At 51.4% G+C, this 12,798-nt stretch overlaps 1 protein-coding gene across 1 annotated transcript; it reads right to left on the bottom strand.

The window, feature by feature from the left end:
• Window positions 1-1,181: 1,181 nt before the first annotated feature.
• LOC311159645 (sulfate transporter-like) lies at window positions 1,182-7,381 on the bottom strand (the record flags this gene model as incomplete). Its single annotated transcript, XM_084215821.1, has 3 exons — window positions 1,182-2,765; window positions 3,497-4,146; window positions 7,378-7,381. 3 exons carry the CDS (start codon window positions 7,379-7,381, stop codon window positions 1,182-1,184), a joined length of 2,238 nt encoding a protein of 745 aa, XP_084071947.1.
• Window positions 7,382-12,798: the final 5,417 nt, after the last annotated feature.

Raw genomic sequence — 12,798 nt, 5'->3', positions numbered from 1 at the left:
AGTCAGCTCCCACTGTGGCTGACAAAGGCTCAGCAGCAAATCCTCTCTTCATGGCACTGCTGGAGTATTTATAGAGCCCAGGCAGGCAGGGGGCAGAGGCAGCAGCAGGAGGAGAGGGGAGCTGCTTGCCAGGGGGGAAAGGTTTGCTTGGCCTCTCCTCAGCCCCTGGGGAAGCTCCAGCAGGGACCCTGGGGCGCAGCCCTGGGCTCTGGGACACGGTGGCAGTGAGACATAAACTTGAAGGAATTCAGAGATTTTAGAGGAGCTGAAGTTTTCGTTAGAGATCAGCTTTATTAGAGTTAATCAAAATAAATGGGGAGGCCTTGATGAAGTTCAGAGTTGGTAGTTAACTAATAATTGATTGCTTATCAACACAATGTTTGGTTAGCTGGGTTTTTCATGAAGAATATAGAAACTGATAAAAAGCTTTCGGAACATAAGACAATTGTGGCCTCCTCTGTTCTGAAACCAACTGAGGACAGGGAATGGGAGTTCTACCAAGGGTTCATTCGTCATGTTTTCATTGAAAAGGTAGAAAGGTCAGAACGAGGAAGGCTTCATTTACTTCCTCACTTTGGGACCCCTCCCCATTAAAAAGACCATCGACCCATTTCGAGGAACAAACTACGCATGCTTAATGGCTTTTGAACTAATTACCATACGAAGCGGGGAATGGGATGTACCAAAGTTATGAATATGCACATGTATTTTGGGTATTCAAAACTTTATAGATAAAAGGACTCTGTAATCACCTGTAAATCACCTGTGTATTTGGGAGCCAGTTTTTGGGGTCCCTGTGACAGCAGGGGTGGACTGGGATCAGGGGATGAGTTTTGGGGATCAGGGGATGAGTTTTGAGGTCCCTTCCCGGATTCCCGGCAGGTCCCGGCCCCTCTCGCGGCTCACTCGCGCCCTCCAGCGGCCACGCGGGGCAGGCGCAGCTCCGGCCCCCCCACCCCGAGCCCTCCCCAAACTCTTCCCATCTCTGTGCCATCCTGAGCTCAGCCCTTCCCAAACCCTTCCCATCCCTGTGCCATCCTGAGCATCCTCCGAGCTCAGCCCTCCCCAAACCCTTCCCACCCTTCTGCCCCTCTGGCAGAGCACCCCAGCCCCTCCTGCTCGCTCTGACGGTACAAACACCGAGCCTGCTCCCCGTTAAAAACCTCTCCTCGCACCCAGGGCTACAGAGACACCTGGAAGTTCTGTTCCTCGGGCTCCGGGAGAGCAGCCTGCTTGTCCTTGCTGTCCCCCCGGTGCCAGCGCTCAGCGAACTGCACGGCATCGTGGATGCTGTGGAAAGCCAGGTGGCCTCCAGCGCCGCCTGCCTGGCCAGCCCAGCCTCCCTCCCGCAGCCGCTGGCGGATGGAGGGGTTGCAGTTGGCCAGGAGCACCTGGACACCGACCTCCTGGTAGTCGTGGTGGGTCTCCTTGAGCGCAGAGAGACCCACGGTGTCTATGAACTGCATGGCCCCGCAGTCCAGGATCAGGGTGTGCATGTCTGTGGAGGGGGGACAGGCATCTCCCGGAGGGCTCTCAGCCCTGCTGCTGCCCTGTTTCAGGCAGCCACACCCGCTGGTCCAGCAGCCCCTGCTGCCGCCTGGCTCCGGCTGCGCCCGGGCCCCCAGGCTGGCGGCCAGCAGCACGGGGTTGAGCCCGGTTTTCTGGTAGAGCACAGCCTTGAAGTAATCCTTGTTGGCGTAGTAGAGGGAGCACTCGAAGCGGAAGATTTTGACGTGGGCGATGCTGCTGAGCTGTTTGTAGGCGGCCTGGTCCTCGTAGACCTCCCTGTCGCTGACCTTGCCCAGCAGCGTGGCGCGCGGCCGCTGCGTGCGGAAGATGATGCAGAGCAGGGCGAAGCAAACGCCCACCAGCAGCCCGATCTCCGTGGTGACCAGCGTGGAGCACAGCATGGTGGCCCACCACACCACCGTGTCCAGCTTGCTGAGCTGCCACATCCTGGGGGTGTCGCGGAACTTCCTGAGGCCGCCCCGCAGGTTGACGATGGTGACCACGCCGAGGATGGAGGTCTGCAGCGAGTAGAAGAGAGGGGAGATCCAGAGCAGCACCAGCAGCAGCACCAGGGAGGTGACCAGCCCGGACACCTGGGTCTGGCTGCCCGTGGACTCCTTCAGCAGAGTCTTGGTGAGGGCAGCAGAGCTGGCAAAGCAGTAGAAGAAGGAGGGGATGAGGTTGCACATGCCGATGGCGATCATCTCCTGGTTGGCGCTGACGGCGTAGCCGTGCTTTTTGCCGAAGATTTCCGCCAGGGACACGGTCATGGCAAAGCCGATGACAGCGATGGGCAGAGCATCCAGCGCCAGGCTGGGAAACAGGCTGACATCGGGGACGGTGGGCTTCCTGAAGCCCGTGGGGATGTCCCCGCACACGGCGGCCTTGTAGCGCCGCTCGAAGTCGAAGTAGTGGGAGATGAGGGTGGCCGCGATGACCACCAGCAGCTCGATGGGGAACGGCGCCTTCAGCCTCGCCTTGTAGCGCTCGTTGAGCTCCTTGACGGGCACTATGATGGCCAAGGCCGCCAGGCTGGTCAGCAGGTCGCAGATGTTGGTGTTGTGGATGTGCCTGAAAAGGTCCACCCAGGTGAGGATGAAGGAGCCCACCCCCTCGTGCCGGGGGATCTTCAGGCCCAGCAGATATTTCATCTGGGAGGTGATGATGGTGAGGCTGGAGCCCGTCACGAAGCCACCCAGCAGAGGCTCTGACAGGTAGACAGCCACGAAGCCCATCTGTAAAACCCCTAGCAGGATCTGGAAAGCAAAGCAGCCACAGCTTTAGCAGGGTGAGAAGGGCTGGAAGGGGCGGCTGGCAACTCATGTCACTGTGCTACCACTTTAGCAGCTCTGGCTACTCTGCCTGGGGATGTGCTGAGCATTCCATGTTTGAAGACAAGTTCCATGAATTTGTCTTCAGGAGTTAATCTGGGGTATGAATACTAGAGAGACCTACCTTTAACACTTCTCTGTGGCTGGGGATGCCACACAGAAAATCCTACGAGGTCCCTGCTGCTGCCTCCTCACGAGCAGCCCCATCAGAGCAGCTCTGGATAGCACTCACTTGGGATGCCCTGAATTTTAGCTGTCCCAGTGGAAAAGCCTGGAATTGCTCAGTGACAGCCTGGCCTAGGCAGTGGGGACACTGACAGGGAGCATGGCAGGGTCCTTGAGGGTGGTCCTTGCCTGCCCCAAACCTGCTCTGAGCTGCCCAGCTGCAGGACTGCAGTGGTGGGAAGATGTTTCCAAATCCTTCTCTTCTCTTGCTGAGGATGTTTCAGATACATCCAAGGACCTGGTTGTCCCATGGAAGAAAACATCCCCCACTCAGCTGTGTTTGCACTTTAAAAATCACCGCATTCACAAATATTCAAGCGTGTCAGGGTCTAGAAATGTTTCTCAGGACTCTTAAATCTGACCCAACACTTAGAGATCTCAAACTCAGAGACATTCCTAGGAGGAAACAGCACCAGGGTGAACATTTGTACCTGGTAAAGGCCCACCAGGAAGCTCAAGGAAAGGGCCACGGTGATGGCGTAGCAGCTCCGGTCGCAGCGCTCCGTCCCGTTCCGGGGCAAGCTGGAGTTGTCCCCGAGGGTGGCACTGCTGTCCCCATAGCCTGCCAGCTGCAGGTGGCGCGTCACCGACTGGCCCACCATGAGGCACAGCACCCCGAAGGAGCCCACGCTGGCGTGGCGCGAGGTGGCCGTGGCCGCGTAGATGATGTTGCAGAAGAAGTTGGTGTAGATGCCGTAGACGGGGTCCTGGTTGGCCAGCAGGGAGTAGGAGATGGACTGAGGGATGGCCACCACGCCCACCAGGAGCCCCGAGACCACGTCCCCGAGCAGCTGGGTGCGGGGGCTGTACCGGGGCAGCCACTCCAGCACCGGCAGCAGCCGGCGCAGGCACCTGCCCAGGCCCCCGGGGCTGCACCTGCAGGCAGCTCTGGCCTTCTCCAGGATCAGCTCCCTGCTGCTGCAGCCTGGGGGCTCCTGCTCCTCCAGGCTGATCAGGGTGGCAGGAGCCTCGTGTGGCCGCAGGGAGCCCAGGGTGGCTTTGCTGGGTGCTGGCTCCTGGCTGGACGCGTCCTCCATGGGCGCAGGGGAGCTGGGGTGGGAGAGCAGGCAGGCGTGAGGGGCTGCAGGCACGAGCACGGGGGCTTTGCTTAGCTCCAGGGCTCGGGGCACGGGTGGATGAGTAAATAAATAAACAAATAAATAAATAAACAAATAAAGGGAAATTATCTCAGACTAATCCAACGAAAGCGTTTTCCCAAGGTTGATTCGTTTGTTGTCACTTCTGGAGCTGATTAACCACAACCCCCAAATCTGGGGCACAGCTGCAGAGCCCCCCGTGCTCCTTCCCTGTCCCTCTTGTTTTGAAACAGGAACTTCACGGAATTTCAGTGAAATTTCACGGAATTTCACTCAAACTAAAACTCCTTCTGCCATCAAGACACTGCTACTTAGGCAAAACCTTCTTTTGGAAATGTTAAGATATTCCAAGGGGCACTTTAGGAATCAAGATATGGGTAAGGGAAATAATTTGCAAATTAATTTTTCCTTCCAGATTACATAGTTTTTAAATTGCATTAGTGGCTTCCATCAAACAGGGGCTCCCTTCCACAGAATGAAACCACCCTGCTTTTTCAGGCTGGTGAAGCCACAGAGACACCTTCAGAGCTACTCCAAGTTTTTTCAGTCAAAATGCAGCTGCACCAAAACACCTTTTTGTGACAACTAGAACAACAGACAGAGAGAAAAACACTCCTGAGGGGAGACCCAGCGTGGCTGTGGTTTGGAACTGAACTGGGATGAGGAGAAATCCCATTCCCCTGCCCTGCACACATCACCAAATCTTACCTCTGGCTGCAAACGGGGTGTTTCCTCAGCGCCTGGAGCTTCTCCCCAGGGCACAGAGCTGTCTCCACCTGGCAGCACCCCTGGGCAGAGGAAAAGCTGGCCCAGGTGCCACCTCCCTTGGGGTCTGAGCTCCTGAGCCAAGCCATGTCTCTTTTATCTCTGTGCAGGCGCTGGAAACGGTGCAGCCGCCAAGCAGAGCCGTGTTTGGAAAACAAACACCATTCTCAGAGAGTATTTTGGCTGACAACTTGTTCTGGACACCAAGAATGATTGAGGGGGCTTAGAGAAGTGCTCCTGCCAGATAAGAGGATTGCTTGGATCTGGAGAAGTGTTTGCTAAACAAGGGCAATGATGGAAAGAAACCTCCCTGCTCTGCCGCTCTCTGAACTGAGCGAGCTCAGGTCCCGCTGGGCTCCTCTGCTCAGGTTTTCAGCTATTCTGGACAAGCTTTTGTGCCAAAAACCAAGAAGCAAAGCTCACTCCAGAATGACTTTCCTTTCCTGGCAGTTTTTCCTCCACAGAGGCTCTGTGGAGCAAAAGCAGAGAGCAAAGCTGTGGTGACACAGGTTATTTCAGGGAGACGGCAGAACTTTGGATGTGCCCAGTCTGCACAATTCACATTTTGCAGAGCCTTTTGGCACACACAACAAGGGGCTCTGCTGTGCAGGAACACAACGGGGAAAAGAGCAGGGTTGTATTATTTGGTAGGTAAAGGTGAGCAATTGCAGCAGCAGCCAGGAAAAGAGGATTGTTCATCAGCCTGAATGGAAAGAGCAGCCTCATAAATACCAGCTGGAACTGCTCTGCCCTTGTCAGCTGTGCCAACAACCTCCACCAGCCCTCTGAGCACACTCCCCCTGTTCTGCCCCCTCCTTTTCCATCTCTTTCCCACTGACCCAGTCCGGATTTTGCTGGATGTGCCATGCCCTGTGCAGCTGGATGAATTCCTGCCAGGCAGGCACCTTGGAGAGGGGGCTGGGAGCTGGGCATGGAGAGGTGGAATTCCACAGGGTTTGGATGCCGATGCTGGGGAGACACCCTGAGGGAAGAGAAGGGGAAAACCAACATCCTGAGCTACATTTATCTCATCAGGGGAAGTCTGGATCTCAGTAATTAGGAGTAAATAAATAAGGAACATCCGTGTTCTCTGGCAGCAGGAGAAAATGAGAGCACATGGTAGGGAGGCAGCTGCTCAATCTTTTTATCTATTTATATAAATTCTTTTTTTTTTCTCTGCCATTCCTCCACAGCTCATGCATTTTCAGGGTGCAACATTGAGAGTTCCCCCTTCCCTTCCCCTGCTCTCAGTAACTAACTCTATCTTTCCTTTCAGGCACTTTGTTCCTACTTAAAGCTCGTTTTGTGCCTTGGCCTGGATGATGTGGTCTCTACTCACTCATTTTCTTTTTCCATCTTCTTGCCCAGAAAATGACCCAAATTTCTATTTTCTCCATGAATCCTTCATCTTGAAATTCACTGAAGAAGTGATGAGTCAGCCATTGAAGAGCAGGCCAGGCTGGACTTTTAAGTCTGATTGTTCCCTGGGATGAAATGCAGCTGAGCACAATCCATCTTTGGGTTTGATCTTATTTAGGAAGATCCAGCTCTGGATCTCTGCCCTGAGAATCACAAAAATGGGGTGAAGCACTTTTACAAGTGTGGTAGGATTTAGGTTACCTTTAGCCTGCTGCTGATTTTCCTTCCCAATTCCATCTTCATTTCTATATTCTGGAGCTCTTTTATCTCTTGAGGTTTCCTTTATGCCCTGATAAATCTTGGGAAGCCCAGACAGAGCCCTGCTCTTCCCCCTCCCCAAGATTTCTGCCTCCAAGCCTTCCCTGCCATCCTCCCCTGGAACCTTTTTCTCCCCTTTCTTGTGTTCAAATTCCCAGTTGCTTTTGTGCACTCCAATAATAAATATCTATTCAAATACATTCCACACTTCACTTTAAAATATTCCATGCTTTTTGCAGTTCTCAAGCTCCTCGTCCCTGCTGGTTCTCTGTGCTGGAAATTCCAGCTGTGGGCACTGAGAGAGGCCACTCCACGTCCTCCATCCCAGCAGAGGGGCTGTGAGAGCACCCTTGGTGACACTGTGCACACCTCTGGAATTCCTTCTTCTGCATGAGGTGAGGCAAGGGCAGAAAATACAAAACTGTCACATTTACTGTGGGAAAAGCATCACAAAAAAAAAAAAAAACAAAAACCCACCAGGGAACTCCAGGTGACCTTGAGGCACCCAAGGCTGTGCTGCCCTCCCCATGCAAGGGCAGCACAGCTGAAACAGTTTGTTTCCAAAAGCATCTTCAGGGCCCGTTCTTTATTGCCACTATAAACTCACCCCATGCTCCGCTCCATCCTGGGCAAGGCTGGGCTGCACAGCTGGTTTTGGACAATGCAGGTGGGGACAGGACCCTGCCTGCACTGACACAGCCCCCTCTGCTTCCCAGAGCATGAAATCCAAAGGTTTTATTCCTGGCATGGTGTGTGAGCAATTAAACACCCACCCATGCCCCACTGCAGGCAGGTGAGAAACAGAGCAGTGCCAACAAGCTCCAGGCACAGGAAACGCAGGAGTGGCATTTGCTGTTTTCTAGCCCAAAGTGAGCAAAAACCATGGAATTTCCTGTGTCTGGGATTGTTACCCAGGCATTTTGCAACGGGCAAATGCAGCAAATTGGAGTCTGTGCTGCTGTGTCAATGCATCCCTTCTGTTCTACAGGACAGGTTGGCACCTCCAGTTTGCCTGGGCACAGATTTAAGTGCACTGCACAAAGGGGCTGGGTTTGCTTCAAGGTTTGTAAATCTATTTGTGATGATTTGGCCTCTGGAAGCCTCTCAGGTCATGGGCCAGCCTGGCTTAGCCATGGCTGCACCCACTGCTCCCCATGACTTAGATCACAATTTTTATTTGAAAAAAAGGAAGTGAGCCAGGTAAAGGTGCCAGGTTAAGAGAGATGAGCTGCTTTTCCTTACCTTCATATGGGGGGTCCGGCAGCATTTTAGGATGGCTGCTGGTTCAGCTTCACTTGAAATGTATTTACTGCAAAACATCATCTTTTTTAAGGGGAAAACAAGGAAAAAGAGACAAGCCCAGAAGTGGTGCCACTGCTGAGATGGCAAAACACAACAGAAGCACCCGAGGACAAAAAAAGCTGAACAGAACCTCTGCAGTTGTTTCTTGGAAAGGGATTATTTACATTTCTGCAGGAGATAACACATCCCAGGAAACATCCCCTGTTCCCTGGCAGGGCAGTTTAATGTTCAGGGGCCCTAGAAGGGCAAAGATAACACAAATACTGAGAGGCCAAAAGTGTCCCTGCCCCTGGGACTGCACCTGGGGGGCTGAGGGACCAGGAGAACCACAAATAAACAACAATAAAGAGCATTTTCACTCCTGGAAGATGGGAAAAAGAGACAAGCACATCAGCTACAGAGGTTTTGGGGAGCACTCTATACAAGAAGGAGGAAAAAAATTCCTTTTGCTGCCCCTTGTTGCTGTCCTGTGTTTCTCCCTGCACGACACAGAGCCCTTGTCCAGATTATCCAGCTAATCACTGCAAACAGATTCCAGATGAATACAGTGAGTAAAAACATGGGGACACACTTCTGTTTCCTACTGGCCTGGCACCCAGCCCAGGCTGTTGGGCATCCTCAGGGGTGAGGACCTGGCACAGGGTGCCCAGAGAAGCTCCCCCATCCCTGGAAGTGTCCAAGGCCAGGCTGGACAGGGCTCGAAGCACCTGGGAAGGTGTTTGGAACGAGGTGATCTTCCAAGCTTTCTGCCAATACTGTCACCCTGTTTTTCTAAGTTCTTCTAAGCCTTCTGATGTTCGCATCATTTTTGTAATGGAGTTTCTCACACACTTTTATGTAGATAATGATTTTTTTTGCATTCCTTTCTGGAGGAGGAAAAATTTGATGGACTGTTGGTTTGACCAGTGTCGTTGGAGAGGTGGCAACTCCATCCTCCAAACCAAGGTCACTTTTAGAATTCGATATATATTGAGATGGAGAAATAAACTTTCTTCTTTTTACCTTGTAAGTTTCAGTGTGTGTCGTTCATTTCGTGTCCTATTGCAACACAATACCTCATCTAATCTCCTGCCATGTGACTGGATTGGATCTTCCATCAGATTTCAAACAGGAGAAGGTTTTTCCCACCACTCAGTCCCTGGGATGCTGTCACAGGGTGTGGTGGCAGCTTTGGGACAAGGGGTGATGGAGCTTCTCCATGGGGAGGTGCTGCAGGAGCTGTCCCAGAGGTCTCTGAGGTTTGGGTGGGAGGGCTCTGAGCAGGCTGGAGCCCTGGGACACCTTTCCCAAGCAGAGGCAGGAGATGGGGCTGGGGGTCCCACAGGATGGCAAGGATGAGTTAATCCCAGGTAAGGCAGAGCCCAAAGCTGCCCAGGTAAATAAATAAATGTGCTGCTGGCTGAGCCTGGTTACCTCAGCTGGGAACCAGACTGGTTTGGCTGGAGGCAAAGGCTGTTCTCTGCTTTTCAGGAGGAAGCTGCTGCAGGCTGTGCTCCTTCTCCTCTGCTGGCACCAACACAGGAGCTGCAGCCTGTGCACAGAGGTCCCCTGAGGTAAAAGGCATCCTCAGGTAAAGGCTGAGCCATGCTGGGCCAGGAAAGTCTTTTCCATAACTCAAGGACACCTTTGCAGACCCAGTGTCACAGGAACTGCCCAGAACTGCCCTCACAGGTTTTTCTGGCTCGTCCTGGCCATGACCTGAGCAAGCCACAGAACCTGGGACAGAATCACAGGATCGAAGGGAAGGGACCCACAAGGACCATCAAACCCAGCCCCTGACCCTGCCCAGCCCCAAAATCCCACCCTGGGCATCCCTGGAAGAGTTTTCCAAGCCCTCCTGGAGCTCTGGCAGCCTCAGGCTGTGCCCATTCCCTGGGGAGCCTGGGCAGTGCCAGCACCCTCTGGGGAAAGAACCTTTCCCAAAATCCACCCTAAACCTCCCTGGCACAACCTGATTTGTCTCAAGGAGCACTGAAATTTACCTCAAGGAGCACTGAAATCCACAGCAGCAGTTTTGCAAGGCTGAGCCTGCAGTGCCAGGTGCTGTAACTGCACCTGTTGTAAAGCACAAGCAGCACCAAAGGTGGCATTTCCACACCTCAGGAATCAGCCCTGGCTCAGGAGGGTGCTGGTCCCTGGCACAGGGCACATCACTGTCCCCAATGCTGATTTTGGTTATTAATGCCACCACAAACCCATCCTGGCTGCACAGAGCAGCTGGGGCAGAGCAAGGTGAAGGTGCCATCAGTCAGCGACAACAAAAAACCCCACAAATGTCATATTTTAATTGTGCTGAAGAAACCCCAGTGATTTTACCAGATTTGACAGAAAATTCTCATGCAAACAAATTAACAATTAAGAATAACAATGGGTACAGCTCAGACAAGACAGGGCAAGGACAGAGAGCCACCACCAGGCAGGGGATGGGCACAGAACTGATGGCAGGACATGGGACAAAATCAAATTTTCCCCACAAACCTGTGGCTGGTGAGCCCAGCACTGAGGGAGGGGCTGGTGGCAGCAGCTCTGTCCCCACCCTGGGCACAGGGTGACACAGCTCCCCCAGCACCCTGTGCTCCACCACCCACCTGGGGCCTTTTGCACCTTCTTTTTACAGACAAGTCACAGCAAAAAATAAAGTGATCTTTTCCACACACTCCATGATTTCCCCACATTTTACTCCAGTAAGACATGATTTATTTTGTAAACAGGTCAGATCTGCTGACCAATTGGATCTAGTCCAGTCCTGAGGTCCTGTTTGGTTAAACTGGGTCTCCAACCAGCTCCAGCCACAGTTTGCCATTTTCTTTGTTCTGCAGAACAGTATTCACAACTATCTAAAATTATTCTAAATTTTCAATGATTAAAAAAATCACACCCCGGACCATACCAAGGACATACTAGAGATATTCAGGAACACAAAACTAAAGACTCAAAGAATCATGTGCTTGTCATAAAAAATGAGATTTTACCTCTCCTTAACCATGTTTCAACTGCATTTCAAATATGCATAAAATTTACTTAAGTCAAAAAATCAGATATAAAAAATTGGACCCAAGTTCAACAAAATGTTTCCCACCTACATGTGGAATCTTTGGATCATTTGAGAGTGGGACCAAGTGCTGTCAGAGCTGGGATTCAAATATTGAAGCAGTAATTTTACCTCAATGGAAATTCGGTTCTCCATCCAATGCTGAAATATTTGGTGAATTTGCACATCAAAGAATACCATTATGCCTTAGCTTATAGAATCTCCAGAAAATAAAACAGACAAGTACTAATTATGCCATGAACTAAATCTTTTTAATGCCAGCCCCAAACCAGGCTGAGGCTCCAGTCTGGGACCCCTCAGCCAGCAGATCCCCAGCCCTGGTTCTCTCAGAGCACTGGGGGGGTTGGGGGCTGTTTTACACTCACTTTACTGCTCAGGAGCTTTGGCTTTATCCAAAGATCACGAAAAGGGAGCAGCAGGTCACATGGAACTCGTCAGACACAGCTCCTTGTGTTTACAGTCAACACTGAGGGACTGGCAGCACAACCCAGCAGGAGCAGCAGCAGGAGGAGCTGCAGAGCCTTTACAGGACATCAGCATCACTCAACCCCAGCCTGGCAGTGTCAGAATGACACCCAAAACCAGCTCCCCGTACCCACTGCAGCGCCTGAAGTTTGCAAAGTGGACTGAAAATGGTTTTTGTGTCAGAGCACTCAGACAAGTGAAACATTTCGAGGGAAAAACAGAGCCTGGCATTCAGCAGGAGAGTGCTAAAGAGATTTCCAGTACAGCTGAGACTGAGAGTTCATTTCCATAATGCTCTGTTGTTGTCATTAACGAACGTGCTAATGATCTCTTAATTTTTCATTTAGACTGATAATTGCTGATTGGGACATTTGGGAATAGAGCTGAGCTGATTTACACCCGCTTCCAGTCTGGTCTGGGGTTCTGGAGGTTGCACTGGGAGGAAGATCCCTGCTCCAGACTGATGGATAACCCAAACCCAATCGTTCTGAGGGGCCCTCTTCCCAAATTCCCAAATTCAGGGGATGGGGGAAGGCTCAGGAAGCAGTGAGTAAGGCAAACTTCCCCTTGAAAACCTGGCACATGCCCAGAGCACTGCTCACTTCAAACAGCAGAAGGCAGGAGAGCCCCTGCCAGGACAGGACAGGAATATTACAAAGGCATAAATGGAGATATCCAGCTGCTGCATCCATCACACGGCACCAAAACACAAATATATCAATATATGGACTCCTTTATAGAACAAATGCTTGGGAGGAAAAGTTTCCAATCAGTGATCCCCAATTCCTAAAGATAAAACTGGATCCCTTTAAAGGGTCCATACACAAAAAATGTGCTGCTTGCCAGTAGGCTCAAATCAGATTCATGTCACTGCTAAAAAACAATTCCAGGCCTAAGAGGAACAGGGCTGGAACCCACTGCTGTAAGAAATTCCAGCCATAACAAGCTTTAATCTCCAGTTAATTCCCAAGAACTCCCTATTGCACTGAACTCTGGCAAATGGCATTTATTTCAGTTCCCATTTAGCCAGGGCAGTGTGCATTAATAGATACTTATTAATTTTAAATAAGAACATTAAAAGTATTTATTGTGGCTGCTTTTGCTGTTGCATTTTAATAGTTTCTTGTGTTTTGCTGGAAATGAAATTTGGAGGCTGCACAAACAGCACTGAGGCCAAATGCAACATGCTCCAGGTAATGTTCAGCACATCTTTTAGATTTAATCTAATTTAATTACCTGAAAAATCATTTTATGGCTGTTTTATTGTGCTTTTTATGTAAATATATACCCAGGAGCCACAAATACACATCCCACTAGTTGCAGGAAGTGGGTCCTTTTTGGAGTTAACACTGCTATTCCTCCCTTCCTGGCACAG

The sequence above is a fragment of the Fringilla coelebs genome, assembly GCF_963513975.1.
Source record: "Fringilla coelebs genome assembly, chromosome: 15".
NCBI lineage: Eukaryota > Metazoa > Chordata > Aves > Passeriformes > Fringillidae > Fringilla > Fringilla coelebs.
The sequence above is the reverse complement of the archived record's forward strand: the minus strand, read 5'-3'. Positions and strand labels throughout refer to the sequence as shown.